Here is a 25,512-nt window from a genome sequence, read left to right as displayed (position 1 = left end):
TTCAAGGGCAGGATGGTGATGTTGGCGACCTTTATTGAAGCAGCTGTGAACAGCAGCAGAGACTGCTCCTTGCAGAGCAGGGCTGCCCCAGAGGCAGTGTGCCCAGAGCAGCAGCTCAGAGGCTGGGCTGCACTCACATTTATACCCACTTTTAATTACATGCAAATTATGGGGCAGGTTCTGCAGGAATTGCTAGGAAAAGGGTGGTAACTTCTGAGTCATCAGGCCATTGCCAGGGAAGGGGGTGGTAACTTCTGGGTGTTGCCATGGCAACAGTAAACTGATGGGCACACTGGTGGGCATGTCTTATGGAAAGCTGCTTCTGCCCTGCTCTGTTTTAGCTAGTCCTCAGTTTGGTCTGGTGTCTGAGTCCTGCTTCCAGAGTCGAGTCCCACCTCCTGCTTTACTTTGCTCCTTTGTAATTAATAGATCCTTCTTGGTGATCTTTGAGGCTATGCAAAAATCTGTTTTCTCATACCCCTGTCACCTGACAGTTTTGGCATCCATTGGCCTTTCTTGCCAGAATTATTGCTATCATGGTTGCTAAATGGAAATTTTTTTAATCCTACCATTGCTTCTATATTAGTTGGCTTTCTGTTGTAAAGAAAAGCTTTCTCTTCTTGTTTATTTATTCATATATTTACAACAAGGCAGACTTGCAGAATTCTCTTTATTCAGGAGGTAATAATCTGTTATTATTATCCCAGTTTTAGCCGGTGGGTGCCCCTTCAAGATGGCTCCTGTGTCCTCGGGACACAGCCCCATTGATTTTTTTTTCCACCATTTCCTTTATTTCTGGCACAACAAGGTATTTCAAGCTCATCTTGCTCTTTCCGTGCCTCAGGAATCAGCTGTTTCTCCAAGGAGCCTGGTTCTTTTTAGTGTGGAGTGGTATTTAGAAGCCAAGGTGCAGGTGCTTGGGGTGCTGATGGCTGCTGGGCTGTTGCTGGTCCCGCACCCTCTCAGTAGGCAGAGTTAGGGATGGGTAGACACACGGGCATCCACATTTTCATTTTTATTAGTGTCTGTATTAGGAACTGTGAGTTTCTATTGATACTCCCATTCCAAGCCAATGCCCCAAGGCATATTCTAGTTTTCTACTGTACTGTATTTGTAACTTCCTTCTTTGACAGGGAGAGCCCAGCTCCCATTCCTCTTCCTGAGTGTCCTTGTGTGTGCAGAGCCCTGCTTGCAGCCATCTGTGGACCCTTCTGCCCACCACCTGGCTTGGATCTGCCTCACCCCCCTGCATGGCAGCTGCATCTTCCTCAGCAGGCGCAAGCTCCGTGCCTCAACCACCAGGGGTTAAAACAGAAAGAAGAGACTAGCTGAAATGATGCTTGAAAAAAAAAAAATACTGCTAGTGCTAAGACTGTGGGATTCTGGGTGACTTTTGGTTTTTGTTCAGCACTTCTCTGTATTTCCTGGGTTTGTGTGTTATAAAACAATGGACGTGGGAAAAGCGGAAAATGGAAGCAGGCTCTTGGGAATACGCCTACCAGACGTCCGCCCGGAGTCAGCGGCTCCGTTTCATCTCTCCCCATTGAGCCTATTTTGCCCTTGCAAGGGAAGAGTGCTCTGGCGCCATCTGACTGATGGAACTTACGAGCTCGTAAATTCAGATTAACCAGGGGAAGGGGAATAATGAGTGTGGATTAATTGTTCAGTGTTTTTATGCTAACATTAGTTGTCTTTATTGACCACAGAGCAATTAAATTAATCTGTAACAAAGTGTTGCCTCCCAGAAGTCCTTTGGGGAGTGCCAAATAGCCAGGTATCCTTCAGTTTAAGGAACACAAATCCCAATGCAAATGGGTGGGTGAGGGAAGGGAGTTATGCCTCATTGTTATGTCCCTGAAATTCCAGGGTCAGTTGCAGCTTAGAGGGGTTCAGACAGTGTCATCTTGGCTTTGTGCATGTTTCTTCCTGTCTCCCCTCTTTCTTTCCTTTCCTTTCTTCCTCTCCCTGCCCCTGTCACACTTCCCTTCTGTGTTGAGGGTCCCAGCAGCTCCAGGGCTCTGTAACTTTTCTGCTCCCCACTCTGGAAGAAAGAAGGAACTTTTCTCCCAGTAGTTCTGATGAATGTTCTAGTTTGGGACTTGGCAGCTTCTCTAAGGTCACCTGGGCGTCCCTTACTCTGCCTGGGGAGATGGAACCTGATGGCTCCTGCCTGTGTCCTGTGCCTCTGCAGGAGCAGGGTGGGGAGGCCTTCCCTGAACCTCTGAGAGTGGAGCTGGGGTAGCCCCCAAAGGCAAACGCAGGTGCATTTCCCAGAAGAAGGGGCTGTGGGGGCCGGGCAGGTGACAGCAACGAGATCTGCAACAGGGATCTACTTTATAAATTAATGAGATTTGTGGGAGGCACAGCGACGGTAAATGGAAATTTCTCGTGTTTTTTTTTATTTTTTATTTTTTTACAGCTCATCCAATTAATAGTTTCAATATCTTCCCTGTCATCTTTTCTCACTGTTAATTGCTGAGGTGTAGCTCTTTCTTGTGGACCCTGAGAAGGTGAAATTCACCTCTATCTGTCTCAATTAGCAGTAGAGCAGGATTCATGAGAACCCCTTCCTGGGCTACCACGGCGCCTACTGCTCTCAACACCCCTCGGCTGCCTGCCCTTGGCGGGGCTCACCTCTTTCCCTCCCGACCTTGGAGGTGAGACATGTTAGGTCAGGACCGACTTTTCTCCAGGCCCAAGGTTGTGGCCACCATGTTGAGCAGCGTGTGGCTAGACAGAGGGGCCCTCGTCACCTGTGCAGGGACCTCCCTGGCCCCTGTGAGCTTGGGTGGGGAGGGGCAGTGCTGGCTTACCAAGTGCTGACTCAGTGCCCAGCCTTGTGTGAGGCCCTGTGGGGTTCTTTGTCCCACGTGATTCTCATCTGAACCCTGCGAGGGTTGAGAGTTGTTTCTGCCTACAGATGAGGGTGCACATAGGTTCTCAGGCGAAAGTTCTGATAAATGGTTCAGGCCTGGGTCTGTTTGACCCCTGGGCCCTGGTGGTTTACAAGCCACACATGTTGCAGTTCTCAGAGAGGAGTTGATCATAGTGCGGGTCTGCCCTAGCCATGTGTCCTGCAACTTACTTAGAAGCTGGACTGCATTAAAGCAATCGTGGGGCCGTCCATCGCACATAGAAGGACAGGGCTCACTCCTGTGGATGCAGTGCAGGGAAGAGGCTGTGAAAGCCTCTCCTGGCCATTTCGTGCCACCTCCCTGGAAGGGGGCGCTTGGGTAACCGAAGCTGGGGCTGAGCCTTCTGGTTTGCATCTTGTGGAGCTGGGCACTGGAGTTGGGAGAAAGATGTCCTGCACTTCTGGGCTCTAGGCCCCTGGATTAGGATGGAAGGGACTTTGGGGACCCTTCCGAGACCCTCTGTCTCACAGCTGAGCACCAGTCCCCAATCCCGCCATGAAAGTCCTAGACCCTCTGTCTCACAGCTGAGCACCAGTCCCTAATCCTGCCATGAAGGTCCTTCTTGATCCACAGCCAGGGGTCTGGTGGTGCATGCTGATGTCTTTGGAGCACTTGCCCAGATGGTGGGTGGGTGGTTGGGGTCCGCACAGGCCCTGCCTTGCTGTGGGGTTCTGGTGGAGCAGCCGAGTGGCTGGTGTACTTTGTTGTGCATGCGGCCGTTGTGGCGGAGGGTTCCTGAGTCACAGCTTGGGTTCTGTGTTTCAGGCCTGCAGGTACGGGCACGTGCAGCACCTGGAGCACCTGCTGTTCTACGGGGCAGACATGAGTGCCCAGAACGCCTCGGGGAACACAGCCTTGCACATCTGCGCCCTCTACAACCAGGTGAGTGCTGAGCGCGTTGAAAGGAAATAATGTATACAGTGGTCCATTTCCAAAACAAAGTGCCTTAAATTGGCTTACGTCAGCTGGGCGCGGTGGCTCGCGCCTGTAATCCCAGCACTTTGGGAGGCTGAGGCGGGCGGATCACGAGGTCAGGAGATCGAGACCATCCTGCTAACACGGTGAAACCCTGTCTCTACTAAAGATACAAAAAGTTAGCCAGGTGTGGTGGCGGGCGCCTGTAGTCCCAGCTGCTCAGGAAGCTGAGGCAGGAGAATGGCGTGAACCCAGGAGGTGGAGCTTGCAGTGAGCTGAAATCGCACCACTGCACTCCAGCCTGGGCGACAGAGCGAGACTCCATCTCAAAAAAAAAAAAAAAAAAAAAAATTGGCTTAGGTCAGCAAACTACAAAAGAAACAAAATATACTAAGCCCCTGCTTAAATAGCCAATGCCTGCTTGTCAGCCCCTGCCCCTTAGTGGCCCTCACCCAAACCAAAAAAGTTTAGTCTAAGATGAAAGTTTGCTAGCCTGCAAAATAGCTCGCATTGTCTGTTCTTACCAGCCTGCCTAGCTACTTGAGTCATAAGTCAAATACTTAAAAAGCCCCTAAGCTAACTAAAATTGTTGCATTGTGGGCTGCAGCAAAACGCAGCAAAACAATCCTTAAAAAAAACACCTAAAGCCCCAACCCAACAACCAATAGGCAACGTCCAGAAAAATTGTAACCCATAGTACTCAGCCTTTGAGGAACTGGGGGAGGGACCTGTGCACTGGGGGTTAAATTGCTTGTTGAAACCATGCTGGGTGTGCCTGTCCATCAGACACCTGATTTGCAAAACCATCATTAAGAGTCTCACTTTCGCTGTTCTCTGGGTCTCTAAGTCCATTCTTTGGGTTTAAATGGGTAAGTTTGTTTCTCACATGCTGCAGCGGCATGCACCCCAGCCAGCCCTGACCCTGGGGGGCACCGGGAAGGCCTTGCAGGGGGCATCTCAGGTCATCCTCACCTGCTGCCTCGGTGGGAACCGTTACCCTATTGTAGAAGGGAGGAAGCAGAGCCCCAGGAAAGCAAGGCGAGCGTCCCACTCGCACAGCTGGTGCCAGGACTGGGCTCAAGACTCAGGTCTGGTCAGTGCTGCGCCTCCACGCCATCCGTGCTCCAGAAGACGTGCGAGGAGCCGGGCTCTCTTATCCACCCTCCATAGCAGGGATGCAAACTCTATTCAGTTCTGGAGTTGGCCATCTACCCTGTCAGTAGGTCTCTATGTGGAACATGGAGGGGGCAGATCACAGTCATGAGATGGGGACGGACGTGGCAGACAAAGCCCCAGGATAGTTCTGGTACCCCCACCAGGTATGCGTGGCACCATCACATGACAAAAGCAGGCCTTCCGGCCAGGTGCAACAGCTCATACCTGTAATCCCAGTGATTTGGGAGGCCGAGGGGGGTGGTGGATTACTTGATCTAGTTTGAGACTAGCCTGAACAACATGGTGAGACCCCATCTCTACAAAAATTTTAAAAAATTAGCTGGGTATGGTGGCATATGCCTGTGGTCCCAGCTACTCAGGAGGCTGAGGTGGGAGGATCACTTGAGCCTGGGGGTTTAAGGCTGCAGCAAGCAGAGATCATGACACTGCACTCCAGCCTGGGTGACAGAGCAAAACCCTGTCTCCAAAATAAAAATTAAAAATGCAAGCCTGGCCAGGCACGGTGGCTTACTCCTGTAAGCCCAGCACTTTGGGAGGCCGAGGTGGGCGGATCGCTTGAGGTCAGGAGTTCAAGACTAGCCTGGCCAACATGGTGAAATATCATCTCTACTAAAAATACAAAAATTAGCTGAGTGTGGTGGCATGTGCCTGTAATCCCAGCTACTCGGGAGGCTGAGGCAGGAGAATCGCTTGAACCTGGGAGGCGGAGGTTGCAGTGAGCCGAGATAGTGCCATTGCACTCCAGCCTGGGTGCAAGACTCCATCTCAAAAAAAAAAAAAACAAAACAAAAAAAAACAAGCCTTCCACCACTGCATGGGACAGATGTGCCCCAATGTGCTTTTTCATTAAGTGGTAAAATACACATAACAAAATTTATGCCATTTTAACCATTTTTAAGTATGCAGTTCAGTGGCATTAAGTACATTTACATGGCTGTACAACTGCCCGCCATTCATCTCCAGAACTCTCTTAATCTTGCAAAATCGAAACTCTGTCCCCATCAAACGTAACTCTCCCCTCTCCTCAGCCTCTGGCAACCCCTGTTCTGCTTTCTGTGTCTATAGATTTTCCTGTTATAGGAAAATCTTCTACTCATATCAAGTTCCTGTTATAGGGACTTGATATGAGTAGAAGCATAAAGTGTTTGTCCTTTGGTGTCTGGCTTATTTCATGGAGTGCAATGTTTTCGAGGTTTGTCCACGCTGTAGCCTGTGTCAGAATTTTTGATCCTTCCTTTTTAAGCTGAGTAATATTTTTAAGGTAAATAATACTCCATTGTGTGGATAATGTGCATGGACATCTGTCAGGGGACCCTCGGTGGCTTCCACCTTTTGGGTGTCGTGGATAATGCAGCTATGAACATAGATGCAACCATTTGTTCAAGACCCTGTTTTCATTTCTTTTGGGGAAAAATGCCCACAAGTGGAATCTTGATGTGAAAAAGCAAATCGTCTTCACACTTCCCTGTAAGAACAAGTGTGAGAGCCGAGGATAGCAGGAAGTGAATGTGTCTGGGAAACACTGGAGGCTTCTGGGATGTGAGCCCTGCCCTCTGGGAGGCTGCATCCTAAATGACAAGGCCAAGTGACACCCCGCCCAGTGTGTGCACCGTGGCCTCACAGGGAGGTGAAGCGGGGGCGCAGGGGGCTGTTGGTCCCGCAGGAGGCTGCTGGTCTTGCAGGAGGGGGGAAGCTGTGGGGGGTTAAGTGGTGGGGGCGGCCTGTGGAGTGGAGCTGGTGAGAAGGCGCCCTGGGCTCACGGGGCATAGGTGGGGTGCAGGCACTGCTTTAGGAGGACAGGGGGCTGTCTCTCTGTTTCCTTGGTGCTCAAAGTCAGGTGAATTCCTAGACATCACTGTTGAAGGACTTCTCTGTCCGTGCCTTCTTTTTTCTCTTTCTCTGATCTCAAGGAACTTCAAATCTGGAGGGTGTCGAGATGTGGATGCTACACCAAGTGGCAGAGCAGCGTGGGGTGGGAGGGGATGTGGCTCTTCATCCTGGAGGAACAGAGGGAGATCTCAGAGGAGGGACTCTGCTGGATGCCCAGGGCTCTTTGTGCCCGGGTCCATCCTTTGCAGGCTGTCAGCATTCTCTTCCCATCCCAAAGCAGTGCTCCCATCCTATTGGCTCATGGTGGCCTCCGGAGTGGAATCTCAAGCCTCATCCTTTACTCAAGCCATTCCCCAGCCCTTCCGTGACTCCTCACAGCCCAGGCCCCTCCAGCCACTCTGCTGGAGTCCCACTTTGCTTCTAGCTGTTCAATCTTCCTGGATTCTTTGCCCTGGAAAACTCCTATGCATCCTTCAAGATCCAATTCAGACTTCCTGCCCCTCAGTCAAGCCTTCTGCTAATGACTCCCTCACATAGTTGTACACTTTTCTCTGCAGCCCTTTGCGAGACATAGCCAGGGCAAAATGTCCAGGACCAGGTAGTTATTATGCCTTCCCTGTTTTCTCTGCTGATGCTCCCTTCCCCTTGGGTCCACCTGAGAGGAAGCACATGTGGATATCATCAGAGGCATAAGCCGCCATCTTTCCTACCTGGCACAAGAGAACAGCCAGGCTGGCTGCCGTTGGGTAGCATTTCAGCTGAGCTGTGAGCAGCATTTTGCAGAGCTGCTGGCTTCCCCCTCAGGGAAAGCACATTGATGTGGTTTGTATGCAGCTGTGTCCCTAGGTATGCCACAGGGTGTGGATGCTGAAATGTCTGTGTGAGTGTGGAGATACATTACTCAGCTGTATTAGAAAAACACATCATGAGGCTTGGCTGTGGCTGGTAAACACATCTGCACCAACATCTGCTTCCTAATTACTGCTTTGGATGGGAAAAACATTCCTTAATTTTCTCTAGTAGATTGCAAGCACATTTTATCTTGAAAACTCAAGAAAAGCCTGTTTTTTGTCACTTGAAATAATTGTGGACAAGATGGTATTTGGAAGTGTTGATGTTTCTTTCTGATTAGAAAAGGTTAACACATTTTGATGATCTGTATTGGGCTTGACTTGGTATCACTCCACACTCCACATGCCCCATATCTGTCCTATGCCCCAGCTGCCGGCTCCAGGAGAGTCCCAAGCTGGCTGGGGCTCTCAGGACATCCTCTCCCCACCTTGGGCCTCAGGTTAGCACAGGAGCCATCTGCTTTTGCTATAAAGAGCCAGTTGGGTAATATTTTAGGCTTTGCATGTCACATGGACTCTGTCATAATGATTCAACTGCCACTGTAGTGCAAAAGCAGCCATAGACAGTATGTAAATCAGAGTGTAGCCGTGTTCTAATAAAGCTTTATTTACGGCCGGGCGCGGTGGCTCATGCCTGTAATCCCAGCACTTTAGAAGGCTGAGGCAGGTGGATCACGAGGTCAGGAGATCGAGACCATCCTGGCTAACACGGTGAAACCCTGTCTCTACTAAAAATACAAAAAATTCTCCAGGCGTGGTGGCAGGCGCCTGTAGTCCCAGCTACTCTGGAGGCTGAGGCAGGAGAATGGCGTGAGCCCGGGAGGCGGAGCTTGCAGTGAGCGGAGATCGCACCACTGCACTCCAGCCTGGGCGACAGAGCGAGACTCCGTCTCAAAAACAAAAAACAAAAACAAAAAAAACTTTATTTACAAAACAGAGAGTGGGCCAATTTGGCCTGCAGGCCATCCTTCTCTAAGCCTTGGAATGGAAGGCTGCATCTCCTCCTCTCCCCCACCTGTCTTATTGATGGATCACCCTCCCCAAGATTGAATGGCTTCTCCTGCAGCCAGGAAGCCTCTGGAGGTAGTATGGAGAGCTCTCCCCTTCCAGAGGGGACAGCCGTTCCAACTTTCGCCTGTGTGCCCCCTCTTCTGTCTGGGTAGAAATGTGTTAGCTGGCTCCCCTGGTTTTGATTTCCAGCCTTGCCTAGCCTCCAAGAACCAATGGGCAGGGTCATAGGCTCTGGACTGGTTGGCCCCTTGACCTCAGGCTACAGAGTCAGTTGGAATGTCTGCGAGTGGTCTAGGATCCAGCTTCGTGTATCCCTCATACTCCTCCTTAGGGTTCTAGGGTGTCTTTAATCTCCTCCCTCATGCCCTCCCCAAACTCTTTGGAGTGTCTTGCTGATGTAGTTAAAGAAGCTGGTCCAAACCACATCTCATGTGATACCAAGAGAGGCACAGCTTCATGTCTGCATCTTCCAGGTGCCAGTAAGTGACCGGGAGGAATACAGAACCCCTACCTTTGTCCTGCAGGCACTGCGTGTTGTACTTGACCCAAAGCTTCTTTCCTTCCTGAGTCACCGTTTGAACACCTTGCTATACTCACTCCCCCTTGTCTACACATGTATGAGGCATGTGGTTGCATTAGAGCAGGCATTCATGCAGGCAGCAGAAACCACTCTGGCAACTTTAAGCTGAAAGGGTGCCATACAGGGCACACACACACAGGGCATGCAGGGAGTAGTGTTGAACAACAGACCGTTTAGGGATGGGACAGAGGTGCCTTTGAATCAAGACAGGATTCAAGGAAAGGAGTCAGTAGACAGCCCTGAGGAAGTGGAACAGTAATTCAAAGAGGCATGGTGGTCTGGGTTTCATCTGGACTAGCCCATTGCCTTGCCTTGCTATGCTGTCCTGGACAACCTATTGTCTCTCTAGGACCCTGAATTTCCTTATCTGTAATGTGGGGATAATTATACCGAATTCATAGGGTTGCTAAGAGGCTAAAAATAGAAAACAAATATATGGTAATATGGTATTCCTGGAACATAGTAGATGCTCAGTAAATAGTGGCTGTAATGATAGCAGTAGTGGTGATGGTGAAGGTGGTGCTGATGCTGTTGCTGATGGTCGTCATGAGGCTGGCGGTGGTGGTGCTGCTGATGGTGGTGATGATGAAGGTGGTGATGGTGAGGCTGATGGTGATAATGATGAAGGTGTTGATGAAGGCAGTGATGGTGGTGGTGGCAATGATGAAGGTGGTGATGATGGTGGTGGTTGATAGTGATGATGGTGAAGGTGAAGATGATGATGGTGCTGATCGTGGTGGTGGTGATGGTGACGGTAACCATGGTAATGGTGATGGTGGTGGTCATGGTGACAGTGATGGTGATGATGGTGGTGGTTGATAGTGATGGTGCTGATGATGGTGGTGAAGGTGGTCATGGTGATAGTGATGGTGGTTATGGTGATGGTGATGATGGTGGTGGTTGATAATGATGATGGTGATGATGGTGATGATAGTGGTGGTTGGTGGTGGTGATGGTGATGGTAATCATGATGGTGATGATGGTGGTCATGGCGACAGGGATGGTGATGATAGTGGAGGTTGATAGTGATGGTGCTGATGATAGTGGTGAGCATGGTCATGGTGATGGCATGTGCAGCAGAATAAATGAGGTTTCTAGCTGAGCTGTAACCTCCACATTGGAATTACTCAAAGAACCTGTGAATAGTACAGGTGCCAGGCTTCCAGCCCATAACCCAGAACCCCAATGATGCTGAGGAATCTGCAGAGCAGCAGCTAGCTCCACTGTGAGACAGGACCAGCATACCAGACTCCGTGCTTATTAAGGTCTCTTTCTATTCTGCCCTCACAGAGCATGACCAAAGTCACTATGGCATCCAATGGTGGCTCGACAGGCCTTCTCCCTGAACATGGCCTGTGGTTGCCAAATACACAGTCATGGTTGCAGTGTTGCCTTGTGCTGCTGGAGAACTTGTCAAACAAAGGCATTTTATTTGCCTTCCCTAGATATTCAGATTCTTCCAGTCTCTTTGGATGAGTCTTATAGCCCTTGAGCTTTACTGCTACAGACACTGGGGGTCAGGATGCAGTCTTCTGTTGTCTAGGACTGTGCCAAGCATCGCTGGGCATTTAGGATTCACAGTTTCTGGGCGCTAAACAGCAGGAGTGTCTGTCACTCAGTGTGCCATTGAGACTACTTGTGTACATCACCCCCTTCCTCTTTCTACTTGTAGATTAAGTCATGGTACTAACGATGATGGCAGTGCTGATGGTAATGATAGTGACAGTGATCATGTTCATGGTGAGTGATGGCAGGTGATGGTGATGATGATTGTGATGATGGTGGTGATGGTGATGATGGTTGTGATGGTGATGGTGGCGATGATGCTGGTGATGATATGGATGGTGATGGTGGTGGTGGTGATGGTGAGGATGGTGGTGACAGTGATAATAATGATGGTCATACTGATGGTGAGGGATGCAGGTGATGGTGATAATGGTGATGGTGGTGATGCTGAAGATATTGATGGTGATAGTGGTAGTGGTGGTGGTATTGATGGTGGTGATCGTGACAGTGGTCATATTGATGGTGAGAGATGGTGGTGGTAGAGGTGATGGTGATAGTGGTAGTGGCAGTGGTGGTGATGATGGTGGTGATGGTGGTGATGGTGATAGTGACGATGGTCTTATTGATGGTGACTGATGCAGGTTGGTGATGACGATGATGACGGTGATGATGATGATGATGTTGATGCTGCTATTGACGATATTCCCATAACAAGCCTCTCCTTGTTAGATCTAAAAGTGCCCAGGTGTATGGATTGTTACGTGTGCTTTATCAGTTTTAGGCAGGCCTTACCACCTCCACACTTGTAATAAAATACACTATGATCAGAATAGTCTCTCTTCTTTTATGAAATCACCTAATTAGGGCTTTGATTATAAGTATCAAATTGTGTCTAATCTGTCAACCCCTCACCTCATCCTGACTCTCCAAGAGCTCCAGAGGGAGGGGAGCAGCCTGGCGTTCATTTTTCTGCCCTGGATGACGAAGGAGCGAAGCAAGTTTTAAATATCAAAGGTTACTAGGCTAGGCCAATTTGTCTGGAAGGTAAAAATAATAAAATAAAAAACAGCCTGCCTCCCTTTGATACCAGTGCAAGCCAGGGTAGGAGGACATGGTGTTTCCTGTTTGCATCTGTGCCCTTGCTGGTGTCCCGCGGAGCACCTGTCCGCTCTGTGGCAGCTCCCATGGGGCCATCATGGGGTGATGGCTCCCTGAGCATTGGGCATTGTGGGTGTGAGTCTCACTGAATGGAGACGGCATCCACATGCCCTTTCCTTCACCTCCCCCAGCTCTGGTGGGTGGCTGGCTTGGTTGGCTTTCCCTTTATACAGGCCAGAAGATCCAGGAGTGGTCAAAGGCCACTCGTTAGTAAATGAGGAAGCCAGGCTTCCAACCCACACCTTGTGGATGCATTCCCATAACCCACTGACTGGGAAAGGGGCCTCTACTGGGCACAGGTCAGGCAGAAGCACCTATGCCCACGGCAGTGAGGGGTATATTCGTACTTACCCTGGCCCTTACTTAGAGGCCCAGCTCTTCAAGGGGAGGGCTGGTCTGAGGGACCAGGTTCCAGCTCTGCCCCGATGATAACAGCGTCCCAGCCACTTGCCTGTTTTACTCATGCAGACACCTTAGTTGTTTTTACATTTACAGCTGCCCAAACAGCCTTATTTCAAAAGATAATTTAACCTGAAAACAAACTCCTGATTTACAGTTTGGAGTGTGCAGTAATTTGTGTCTGTGACATTTAAGTGAGGACAGCCTCAGTGCTGTTGAAAGGAAATGGCTTGACAGGGCCTGGAGCTTCCGAGTTAACATCCTGGTTGCAACGTCGTCAGTGCCTGTGGGCGTGTCTGCCACCAGTGTTTCTGCTTTTGACCTCTGCCTTCTCTTACTTCATGACCATTTGCTTATGAAGACACTCCACCCACTTCTGTCTCCAGAAGCTCCCTTGGCTTCACGGACCCCCCGCCCACCTTCCCTGCTCATTGCTCATCTCCCTGGGAGACTTCTGCACCGCCCCCCCAACCAACTTCCCCACTCACTGCTCATCTCCCTGGGAGAGTTCTGCACACACGGCCTCCACCTTCTCATGGCTGTTGTCTCACTGACATAGTGTGGTCAGACTTCCGTCCCTGCTTGCTCGAAGCTGGTTGCACCCACATGGCACTTCCATGGTCCCGTCTCTGTCCCCATCCAGCTCAACATCTCTGTGGCATCTCTCCGCGTCTGCATTGCATGCTCCTGTTACCCAGATTCCCTCCTGCAGTGACTCCCGAGGTGACCTCAGGTGGGCCTGTCTGTGCCCTTGTACACCTTCTAGAAAACCCCAAGAGTCCCCATTCAGGGTCTCCCAGCTCACTTCTGCCCTGAGCTCTGGCAGTGATGCCTGCTCCTTGCCGATGTCCCCACGTGCCAACCTCTTAGGAGACTCCAGAGCGGCAACTGCTCCCCACTCTGTAAATAACGCCCTTCCCCTGGAGCTCAGGCCTGAAACCTGGCCGCCTCCTGTTTCTCACCGTCCCTCTCATCCCAGGGCTTGTCCATTCCCTCTCCACCCTCTCCGGGCCCGTCTAGCCCTCTTGTCTCCTCTACCTCTCTTGTCCCCACCACCCCTCTCACCCTTGCCTGGGGCCCTGCCGTCTCTCCCCAGGACTATGTATTCACCATCCAGCCTCTGTCTTTCCATCCAGTCTGTTTTCCCTCAAATCCACTTTCTGTCACCCAAGTTCTTCTTCCCTCCCCTGCTGAGAACCCCCTTTGCATAACCCAGGGCTTGTGTCCTGTGCCCTTCTCTCCTGTCCAGCCCACCTCATCCCAGCTTGCTGCCGCCTGGCCCCTCGCCAGTTTCTATTTTGGGTCTTGGTGCTCTGCTGGGATGGCCTCTGTCTCCGCCTGGCTGTCCGCAGGCTCTCTCTCCTCCCATCCCAGGGCTCAGCTTGCCCAGCCAGCCGCACCCTCTCCACTGTCTGCATCAGACCCACCCATCCTGAGGCTGTGTGGTTGTTTTCTATGACCCCTCTCCAGCCTAAGCCTGGCAGAGACCTTGACTTTCTGGTTTGCATCTGTGTCCCCAGGGACTAGGACGGTACCTGGCAGCTCCATGAGGACTCACTGCATGCATCAATGCGCAGCTTTATCCGTCTGTCTCTTCATCTGTAAATGGAAATGATGGGGTCTGGGAGTCCAGCAGCTGATGGGAACTGCAGGTCTTCATCTGTAAATGGAAATGATGGGGTCTGGGGGTCCAGCAGCTGGTGGGAACTGCAGGTCTTCATCTGTAAATGGAAATGATGGGGTCTGGGGGTCCAGCAGCTGATGGGAACTGCAGGCACACTGTGTTCTCAGTGGGTACAGTGAGAGCCCCAGGAATGCTCCTTCGGGGGGAGGTACATTTATTAAGGGAAGTGTTTTGGAAAATTCATGCCAAGAGAAAAAGTGGCAGTGAAAATGATATTATTCTTGATGCTTGGGTCTTCAAAAAGCATTCCAATTGCTTCTATATTTATACTTCACTGAATTATTTAAAAGGATAAAGACCTGTCAGATAAGATACACCTCCGAAAGGAATCCAGGGCAGCCAGCAGCCTCGCAAGGGAGCCAAAAGCTCCCACCAGCACCTCCTGGATCACAGTTTTTCCTTTCTCCTCCTTTCCGAAGCCGCAAGTCGTTGCAGTTTTTCACATTAACCTTCTCTGTTAAATGGGCCTCCTGTTCTCCCTGGCAGAGAGTTCTCACATACCTTGAGAGTTAAATCAGAAGAAGTGGGTAGATGTGCATTTTGAACTGCAAAACACATGTTCACACATGTGTACACAGACACGTGTGTGATATGCACACATACATGGAGGTATCATTGTTATGAAGCCAAGTGAACCATGTACCCTTGAATTTCAAAATAACTAATGGAACCTGAGCTCTTTTTGATGTCTGGGAAACACGCAGTAATGGGTCGGAGGTATGATATTGACTCCGTCAAAGTCATTGAGTGACCGGAGGTGGTAGTGGAGGATTTTTCTTGGATCCTACCTGTATGCCCCTGGAATGGCAGTGCCTGCTGAGGATTTATTCTTAGCTTTCTATCAGGAATACGTGTCCTTTATAATAGGGAATTTTCTTTTCTTTTTTCTCTTCTCTTTCCCTTTTTCTCTTTCTTTCTTTCTTTCTTTTTCTTCCTTCCTTCCTTCCTTCCTTCCTTCCTTCCTTCCTTCCTCCCTCCCTCCCTCCCTCCCTCCCTCCCTTCCTTCCTTCCCTCTCTCTCCCTCTCTCTCTCTCTCACTCCCTCCTTCCCTCTCTGTCTCTTTTTTTTTTTTTTTTTTGAGACAGGGTCTTGCTCTGTCACCCAGGCTGGAGTGCAGTGGCACCATCACAGCTTACTGCAGCCACGACCTCTTGGGCTCAAGGGATTCTCCTGCCTCAGCCTCCCAAGTAGCTGGGACTACAGGCATGCACCACCACTCCTGGCTAATGTTTTTCATTTTATGTAGAGATGGGATCTTGCTATGTTGCCCAGGCTTGTCTGAAACTCCTCGACTCAAGCCATCCTCCCGCCTCAGCCTCCCAAAGTGTTGAGATTACAAGTGTGAGCCACCATGTCCAGCTTATAATAGGAAATTTTCAGAAAAAGTTCTTACTGAGAAGAGGAGTTGGGGAAGAGTGTCCCAGGCTCCTCCCTGAGCAGGGCTCTCGTATTCTGAATTCCAGTTTGCCAGGCCACTCTCAGCCATCTGGGTTTTGTCAGTGCTGGGTGGTTCTTTTAGGCCACTGGGCCAGGGTGCAGTTAGAGCCCAGAGCAAACAGGTGAGCAAGACCCCCAGGGGCCAGCCTTCATGTCCCCACTGATGCCCACCCCCATGAGGCCCCTCCTCCCTTGCTGCCCTGTTCTCCCTTTGCTGCCCCCACCAGGCCCCAGATGGGAACTGGCTGAGAGCCATCATCCCATTATCCTGGCCCTGTGGTCTCTCCGCCTCCTCTTCGTTTTCTCTCTTACCAAAGCGAAAAACAAAAACTCTTTGCTCACCATAGTCTGATAATACTGTAATTTTAATAAAGACCTTGGGCTGGGTGCAGTGGCTCACACCTGTCATCTCAGTAATTTGAGAGGCCACAGTGGACAGATCGCTTGAGCCCAGGAGATGGAGACCAGCCTGGGCAACGTGGTGAAACCCTGTCTCTGCATAAAATACAAAAATTAGCCAGGCATGGTGGCGTGCGCTTGTAATCCTAGCTACTTGAGAGGCTGAGGTGGAGGATTGCTTGGGCCTGGGAGGTAGAGGTTGCAGTGAGCTGAGATTGCACCAGAGCAAGACCCTGTCTCTAGAAAAAAAAAAAAGAAAGACTCTTTGGGGTTGGAAATAACAGGACCCCACTGGGGGTGATTTGACGGGAAATTTTGGATTCACAGTCAGGACACAGGGCAAGTCCTGCAGCTGGGGCAGAGCGGGGAAGGGCTAGGTCGGGACTGGAAAAGCCAGGGGCCTGGCCAGTGCTCTGCACACTCTGTCTCATCCCGGTGGAGAAGGCTGTGTTCTGTGCATCTCTTGAAATGCCGGTCACCTGCAGAAACTCACCATTTCCAGTTTCCCGGTGACACCCCGATGGGCCCATGTGCCTGGGACTTGGAGGGGCTGTACTCATATGGGTGGGCCCCTCTCCTGGGGGTCAGGGGTCACTTTCCAGGGAAAGGGCATTGCTGGCGGTGGAAGGAGACCCCCACCTGTGTCATTGACAGTGCACTAGGCTCATTCTGCTGCCACCAAGCCCGGTGTCCCCACTTTAAAAAGGAGGAAACTGAGGCTCAGAAGACAAGATACAGAACCCCTCTCTCAGTGCTGAAGCTGGTTATCACCCTGCACTCCCTGTCATCAGCCTAAGTGGGGCCTGAAGACCGTTGTTAATATGTCCACTGTTAGGGCATCCTGCCAGCATGGTCATTTCTGTGAACGTGTGACCGTGTTAGGGAGGTGCAGGAATACTTTATTAAAATTGGGCTGGGTACCCTTTTTTCCATAAAGACCCAGAGAGTAAATACTTCAGGCTTTGCAGCCACAGAAAATATGCAGGTGAGTGGATGTGGTCGCATCCCAGTAAAACTTTATTTACAAAATTAGATGTGCAGGATTCGGCCCAAGGGCCATAGTTTGCAACTCTAAAATGAAATAAGTAGGCCCGGAGTGTTGACCTGCACCTCCCACGGTGTGGACTCCGGGCACAGCAGAACTGACGCCAGGGCTTTCTGTTTTTGAAACTCTGGATTTAATTGTACCCCAAACATGAAAGATTCATTTGCTGAACATAGTTATGTCTTTGAAAATTCCCTTACATATTTTTATCCTGTACTCAAAGCAACACGTTTATGGCAATAATTAGAAGAGTATGGAAATCTCAGCGTAAAAACTGGAATCCACATTTGTGCTTTTTGCAGGGGTTTCCCCCACCGCAAAACCCTGTGCGGAGCATCACCCTATATCGGCTGCTGCATGCTCTTGCAGACTCACACGTTGTGTCGAAACACCATGGGCTTCTAGCGGCTCGTTTCCTTGTGTTTGCTTTTTCTCAGCTCAGTTTCCATCTGCAGTGTTGTTAGAGCATCACACGTGGCTTTGCTGGCTCTCTTTCACTGCTGTCCCGTGGGCCTCAGGCTGACAGCTCCATGGGCACCTGTCCCTCCCCTGCTGACATGCGTGGTCCTCGTAGTGAGAGGTGACAGAGGCCACCTCTGCCTTCCTGCTTCCCAGGAATGGGTGAGCATCTTCTGTGAAACCTGCTGGGCTGTCCCTGAGTCGGAGGACACGTTCCAGAGGCGAGATTCTGAATAGCATAGGGCTTGGCGTCCCCTTGAGGCTTGACCAGCTGGGGCCAGGGGCCAATGGGCTTGGGGAGTGGCATGTGATTCATGCAGGAGTCCGTGTTGTTCTGAGACCGTTCTAGGGATGCAGCTCTTCATGACTCATATCCATCATCAGTAACATTTGGAGCTGTGAAGACAGGGGTTGTTGACCTCAGCTTTATTGAGGTTTGGGGCTAGGTGGTTTTTTGCCGTGGGGGGCTGTCTTATTAATTGCAGGATGCCTCACAACATTCCTGGCCTTAACCCAGTAAGTGCCAGTAGCACTCACAGTTGTGACAGCCAAAAATGTCTCCAGACATTGCCGGATGTTCCCGTGAAGGCAAAATCACCCCTGGTTGAGAACCACTGTGCCAGGGGGTGGGGAAACCATGGTGGTTTTGCTTCTAATTGGAATCGGGGTGCAGGGGCTCTGAGGATCCCCCTGTGACCAGCCTGACCTTCAAGTAGGGCAGTGGGACAGAACACTCAGCACGGTCTGTGGAGCGTACCATGTTCATTTCTGCATGCCTGACTCAGTGGCATCTGTGGCCAGAGCCCCCCCACTGTGTACAGAGGCGGCCTCAGTGGGGCTTGAGGCAGAGTGTGCCCCCAAACACGCAGGTGGCTTTTTACACAGCCAGTGACCAAAGCCGGCCACAGTCATCGAGGCCCCAGGATGCTGGAGAACACAGAGGCGGGGCGGCCTTTACTACCCAACTCAGATCCGCCCACCTGTGTCTCCCAAGTGAGCGCAGCCCACACTCTTAGCTGCCGGAGAGAGTGTGGTTCCCTCATTAATAATCACCCTCATGGGGCCTAGGCCTGGTGGGCACCCCACCCCGAAACCAGCCAAGTCCTGAGAGCTCAGTGTGCTCCTGGCCTGCCCGACCTGCCCAGCCAGGGATGAAGACTCTCTGCCAGGGTGGCCCGCCTTCCTGCTGTCTGTCCTCTTAAATATGTATGTGACCCTCTGTTGAGATGTAATTCACACACTATACAGTTCACCCATCTAAAGTGTACGGCTCCATGATCGCTGGTCTGTTCACAGAGTTGTGCGGCCATCACCACCGTCGGCCATCACCACTGTCAACCTTAGAACATTTTTTTTTTTTCACCCAGACTGAAACCCAGGACCTGTTGGCAGCTGCTCCCTATTTCCTTCTAGATTTTCAGCTCTCTTTCTATTTTTATTTTTATTTTATTTATTTATTTTTTTGAGACAGAGTTTCACTCTTGTTGCCCAGGCTGGAGTGCAATGGCGCAGTCTCGGCTCTCTGCAACCTCCGCCTCCCAGGTTCAAGTGATTCTTTTGCCTCAGCCTCCCAAGTAGCTGGGATTACGGGCACCTGCCACCATGCCCGGCTAGTTTTTGCATTTTTAGTAGAGACGAGATTTCACCATGTTGTTGGCCAGGCTGGTCTTGAACTCCTGACCTCAGGTGATCCGCCCATCTCAGCCTCCCAAAGTGCTGGGATTACAGACGTGAGCCACTGCGCCCGACAAATCAGCTCTTTCAAATCTGCTGATCTGCCAGGTCCCGCCGCCTGTGCTGTGTCCACTCAGCTTGGCATCTTGCTGTTCCTGAGGACAGGGTTCCCCCAGGGCCCGGGCTGGGGTCTCTGACCTGTCATGGATGGGAAGCCCTGGTCATTTAATCCACTTACCCCTTTATTTGGTGTATGTTTGTGCAGTGTTGAGTCCAGGTGGGCATACCTGTTGTCTGTACACTAGACTGTAGGTAAGGATGGAATTCCCAGGGTCTGTGCAGTACAGGCTTCGGCTGTGACCTGCGCTGAGGCCCAGAGTCCTGTAGAAGAAGGTGCCCCCAGCCCAGTGTCAGGCCCCTGCTGCCGAGGCACAAGCACCAGTCCAGCCCCTGATCGTTTAAATGCACTTCCAAAAACAGAGTTTGCTTATTCTAAACAGCCAACTGCATTTACTAGGCAAAATTATTCTAATAGTCGATACGGCTACATCGATATTCTACTGCTGCCTTTTCATTGGTAGTTATTTGCCGTTGCAGTCCCCACTGGTTACATCGACATTCTGCCACTGCCTTTTATTGGCTATGTCAACATTCTACTGCTGCCTTTTATTGGCTACATCAACATTCTACCACTGCCTTTTTATTGGTAGTTATTTGCTGCTGCAGTCCTCACTGGGAGCTTCAGAGGGGTTGGCGAGAAGTTCTCCATCAGCCCCATGGGCAAATGGTAGATGCCCAATCAATGGATGGATGCAGATTCATTTTTGTTATGAAAATGCATAAGAGGCTGGGTGCAGTGGCTCACACCTGTAATCCCAGTGCTTCGGGAGGCTGAGGCAGGCGGATCGCTTGAGCCCAGGAGTTTGAGACCAGCCTAGACAACATGTGGGACCTCATCTCTACAAAAAAATACAAAAATTAGCTGGGCATGGTGGCGCGTCCCTGTAGTCCCAGGTACTCAAGAGGCTGAGGTGGGAGGTCGAGGCTGCTGTGAGCTGTGATCGCGCCGCTGCACTCTAGCCTGGGTGACAGAGTGAGACCCTGTCTCAAAAAAATAAATAAATAAAAATAACTTTAGCTTGTTTTAAACAACATTTAAAAAATGTAAGTTCACATATAAAAAAAAAGATCCTCTGGCCAGGCACTGTGGTTCACGCCTATAATCCCAGCATTTTGGGAGGCAGAGGCACTTCCATCACTTGAGTCCAGGAATTTGAGACTAGCCTGGGCAATAGTGAGACCCTGTCTCTACAGAAAAATTTAGCTGGTCATGGTGGCACATGCTTGTCATCCCAGCTACTCAGGAGACTGAGGTGGGGAGAATCGCTTGAGCCCAAGAGACGAAGGTTGCAGTGAGCCAAGATTGCACCACTGCACTCTAGCCTCGGCAACAGAGCGAGACTGTCTCAAAAAATAAAAATGAAATGAAAAAAGATTCCTTCTGTTCTCTCCCTAATCCTTTTTCCTTTCCATGAAAGTAAATACTGTTAACTGGTGCATATCCTTCCACACATAGTCCCTGCTTTTCTATAATATAGACTTTAAGCCTTTATTAGTTTTTCTTTAAGCCTTTAAAATGCAAATGAAATTAAGCAATATTTTTTTTTGTTTTTTTGTTGTTGTTTTGTTTTAAGATGGAGTCTTACTCTTGTTGCCCAGGCTGGAGGGCAGTGGGTGCGATCTTGGCTCACTGCAACCTCTGCCTCCTGGGTTCAAGTGATTCTCCTACCTCAGCCTCCCAAGCAACTGGGATTACAGGCACGTGCCTCCATGCCCAGCTAATTTTTGTATTTTTGTAGAGATGGGGTTTCACCATGTTGTCCAGGCTGGTCTCAAACTCCTGACCTCAGGTGACCTGCCCATCACAGCCTCCCAAAGTGTTGGGATTACAGGCATGAACCACCGCGCCCGGCCAATATTACTGTTTTGAGACTTGCCTTTTCTATTTAGAAGTTCCTGGATATGTTTCTTCTCAGTTTATAGTCATCTGCCTTGTTTTGTCCTGAGACTGCCTAGGTGAAGAATGTTTTAGAATATATCCCCACTGTCCCCTATTTTAGAACGTGTTTTCCAGATTTTCCTTGCTTTTCTTCTTTTTTTTCTTCTTTCTTCCTTTCTGTATTTTACTGAAGATATTTCACTTATTATATATTTTATATACATGTGCAAGACTTTCTATAGAATATAGTCTTAACAAGTGAAATTGTTTGGCCATAGTTGGCAGCAGGTGAGCCTCACCTGACAGCGTACAGGAGCCAGATGAAAGCAACGTGCTTTCCCTTTTAACTGTGCACTTCTGTTTCCCTGGTTTCCCGTGAGCTTAAGACTCTGGACAGATTTCTTTGGAGAATGTCTGTGCTACCATTTTACAAACAGGTTTCTCCTTTTCTATTTGCAGGACAGCTGTGCAAGAGTGCTTCTGTTTCGAGGCGGAAATAAGGAGTTAAAAAACTATAACAGCCAGACTCCATTTCAGGTAAAAGAGATCTCAGCATCAGGAAGGGTGTATGTGGATCACAGTGGGTGATGGCTGTGCATCTCCACAGTCGTGTTTGTATGTGTGACGTGAGGTCGGCTCGTTTTGTTGCGGATGTTGTCTTACTCGGAGGCTGCTCCAGGTGCCTCCCTCTCTTAGTGCAAAGCTGCTGCCCCGTCTCAGTGTGCTTGCTCACACTGGCTCCTTCCTATTAGAGCAAATGGCACAAATAGTGTGGAAATGCATGCAGCAGTCAGCGCCGGAAAGGCAGCAAGGACGTAGGTGCTTCCAACTGTGCAGCTGTTGGGAGATGCTGGCTCTGCCACCCCTCCATCCAGTGGGACAAGCTTTCTGAGGATCACATGGGAGGGGGCTTGCCTTCCATCGGCACCCCCATGGGGTCCGCTGTCCCAGAGTGGAGGGAGAACAATCCCAGCCAATCACGGGCCAGGGTGTTCTGTGGTGTCATGCACAAGCCCAGGTCCTAAACTTTTTTAAAAAATTGTGGCAAAATACTTAACAGCATCACATTTAACATTTGAATCATTTTAAAGTATACATTTTGGTGGCATTAAGAACATTCATGATGCTGTGCAAAACCATCCCCATTGTCTAGCTAAGAAATTATCTTAGCTTTGGGAACTTTCCTTTCCCAAAAGGAAACTCTGTACCCACTAACCAGCCACTCCCCACTCCTCCTCTCCCAGCCCCTAGAAAACCACTCATGACTTTCCATCTCTATGAATTTGCCTATTCTGAACGTGTGAAATGAATGAGATCATACAATTGATGAGATTTTGTGTCTGGCTTCTGTCACTCAGCATCATATTGCTGAGGCTCGCCTGCATTGTAGCCTGTCTCTGTGCTTCACTCCTTTTCATGGCTGGGTAATATTCTGTTGCACAGAAATGGAGCTCATCTACATTTGATGCAGTTGTCCAGAGAACCATTTAGGGTGAAAATAAAATCCTTTAAGCTAAATGCTTGTATTTTTTTTTTTTTTTTTTTTTTTTTTTTTTTTTTTTTTTTTTTTTTTTTAGCTAAACGAGTTATAGGAGTGCTTTTTGATGTTATACACAGTCAGATCCACTTGAACTGAAAATTGACATTTCCATGATTCTCCTCATTTGGAAATGATTTGTATATCTTATTGCACAGAGAGAGGACTTTAGTTTAGAATTGGCTTCCACGAATGATTTTACTAATACTCTTCTTAGACATTCCTAATATATACAGGCTTGTTGTGTTGAAAATGAATGAGTTCAGCCCAACAACTGGGCCCAGATGTTTCATAACCACTATTAGTCCATTCTCATGCTGTTAATAAAGGCATACCCAACACTGGGTAGTTTATAAAGGAAACAGTTTTAATTGACTCACAGTTCATCATGACTCGGGAGGCCTCAGGAAACTTATAATCATGGCGGAAGGGGAAGCAGACACATCCTTCTCCACATGGTGGCATTAAGGAGAAGTGCCGAGCAAAAGGGGAAGAAGCCCTTTATAAAACCAGATCTCATGAGAACTCACTCGCTATCATGAGAACAGCAGCATGGGGGTAACTACCCCCATGATTCAATTACCTCCCACTGGGTCCCTTCCATGACACATGGGGATTATGAGAACTACAATTCAAGATGAGATTTGGGTAGGGACACATTCAAACCATATCAGCCATTAGGGAGTTTACGTAACTCTTCAGTTATGGTGAGCCTGGATTTTAGTCTTGAATCTGGCAGTTTGCAAATGTCTAATATAAAGTTGATTGTTGAAATGGGTCCCTGGTTTGCTGATGGGTCTATAGAGATTACAGTTATACTCCAAGAAAATATCCTCTTTCCAGTGGTGAATATGAGGAGGCTGTGGGTTTCTTTGATTTCGTGGTGTGACTGCGTCTGCCCCTTTGGGGTTAGCTGTGCATACATGGGCTTGGATTAAACATTATTTTTTGGACATTAAAATATTTCTTTGGTCCTTTATTTTAAAAAATTAAATTGTTCAGAAAACAGCTGCTGATGCCCGTTGACTCAAGGCAAACACTTGGGTAATACGAAAGCCATTTCTGACTCTCCTGGGTGGTGTCTTACAACCGCCACACGGCACTCCAGGGAAGCGAGTCTTCCATGGCACCCGGGATAAAAGGTCAGTTTGGGCGGCCTGCCCCCTCCCTGTCAGTCCCCATTACAGCCCTGTTGCCACTGGCGCAGCGACCACCTGGGATGGAGATGCCCTTATTACGTGAGACCTGGCAGGATGCTTAGTATGCCCTCACAGCAGCAAAACTGCACCAGCACCAACCCTGTGCCATCTGTCTCTATTTTCTTAAGGACAATCAACCAGTGCCACAAATGATTCCAAAAGAAAGTGATGCGCACTGTCCCTGAGTTCAGTCTGATCAGTTATCAGACTCCATATGCCATAGACGTTTTTCTCAGGTAACTGGTGGAATGAGGTCTCTGCCAATCTACATGCCCAGAATGGGCCCTGACAGTGCCTGTCAGGAGCCAGCTTCCTCCTCCTTATCTTCCTGCCTTGTGTTTTATTAATACAAAGAGACTGGATTCACTCTGTGGATCTTTGCCCATAAAATATCCCCAGCTTTTATTTTTCATTCACAGTTGTTCTTCCCCTTCCAATTATGAAAAATGAATCATTTAATATTGAGTTTGTGGGAGAAATTATGGCTGGCTGCACCATTTAACAGGGATCAAATATGTTCATCTGGAAAGTGCTGATGATGTACAACTGTGCTGCAAAGGCAGGTTTTTCTCCGAAGTCTTGGGATAGTTGGTGGAGTTCATCTGGCTGACCCTTGCTTAATGATTTAAAATACTGGACAGACAGCATCAGAAGACTAGGAACTTGACAGAAAGGCAGATTCTCAGGATTCACCCCAGTCCCACTGGATCAGAAGCTCTTGGGGGCAGGGACCAGTGCTCTGTGTTCTCCTAGGCCCCTCAGGGATTCTAATGTTTACTCTGGTTTGAGAATCAGAAGATAGACAGAAGTGGATTTATCTAAGGTAGAGATGAAGCACTTAAACATTTTGGGTATATGTTGAAGAATGATGGTGATGATGTGATAATGATGGTGTTGATGGTGATATTGATAATGATAATAATGATGGTGATGTCAATGGTGGTGGTGGTCATGATGATGGTCACGTTGATGGTGATCATGGTGGTCATTCTGATGGTAACATTGATGGTTGTGATGGTAATTATGATAATGGTAATGTTGATAGTGGTCATGGTGTTCATGATGGTAATGTTGATGGTGATGGTGGTGGTCATGATGGTAATGTTGATGGTTGTGATGGTGATAATAGTGATGGTTTTGATGATGGCCATGATTATGGTGATTAAGATACTGAAAATGGGCCGGGTGCAGTGGCTCACGCCTGTAATCCCAGCACTTTGGGAGGCTGAGGCAGGCGGACCACCTGAGGTCAGGAGTTCGAGACCAGCCTGACCAATATGGAGAAACCCCATCTCTACTAAAAATACAAAATTAGCCAGGCGTGGTGGTGCATGCCTGTAATCCCAGCTACTTGGGAGGCTGGAGCAAGAGAATAGCTTGAACCTGGGAGGCGGCGGTTGTGGTGAGCCAAGATCACACCATTGCACTACAGCCAGGGTGACAAGCACGAAACTCCATCTCAAAAAAAAAAAATAAAAAAATACTGAAAATGATAGTGATGGTGATAGTGATGAATTTTCCGTTTGCACAGAGTTTTAAAGTTCACAAATGCTTTTCTGTATGTTCTTGTTGAATGTTCAGCAACCCAGTGAGGTTGGCTTTTTTATCCCCAGTTTGTGGGAGAAATGGAAATCTAGAGAGACAGATGGTAAGAATTCCAAAATTAGTGATAAGTCAGCGGTCCCCAGGCCTTCTGACTTCCAGTCTAGGGCTCTGGGATCTGTGGTGAGGAAGAGGC

General features: G+C 49.3%; 1 protein-coding gene across 1 annotated transcript in view; it reads left to right on the top strand.

Annotated features, from left to right (window-relative positions):
• The window catches only part of SHANK2 (SH3 and multiple ankyrin repeat domains 2), a 682,193-nt gene that overhangs the window by 171,133 nt on the left and 485,548 nt on the right, over window positions 1–25,512 (top strand). Inside the window, exons 9-10 of the mRNA XM_055271428.2 lie at window positions 3,681–3,797; window positions 21,498–21,575. Of these exons, the coding sequence (XP_055127403.1) occupies window positions 3,681–3,797; window positions 21,498–21,575 (195 nt within the window). The remainder of the gene's footprint in view (window positions 1–3,680; window positions 3,798–21,497; window positions 21,576–25,512) is intronic.

Source organism: Symphalangus syndactylus, chromosome 1 (assembly GCF_028878055.3).
Source record: "Symphalangus syndactylus isolate Jambi chromosome 1, NHGRI_mSymSyn1-v2.1_pri, whole genome shotgun sequence".
NCBI classification, from domain to species: domain Eukaryota; kingdom Metazoa; phylum Chordata; class Mammalia; order Primates; family Hylobatidae; genus Symphalangus; species Symphalangus syndactylus.
The sequence above is the reverse complement of the archived record's forward strand: the minus strand, read 5'-3'. Positions and strand labels throughout refer to the sequence as shown.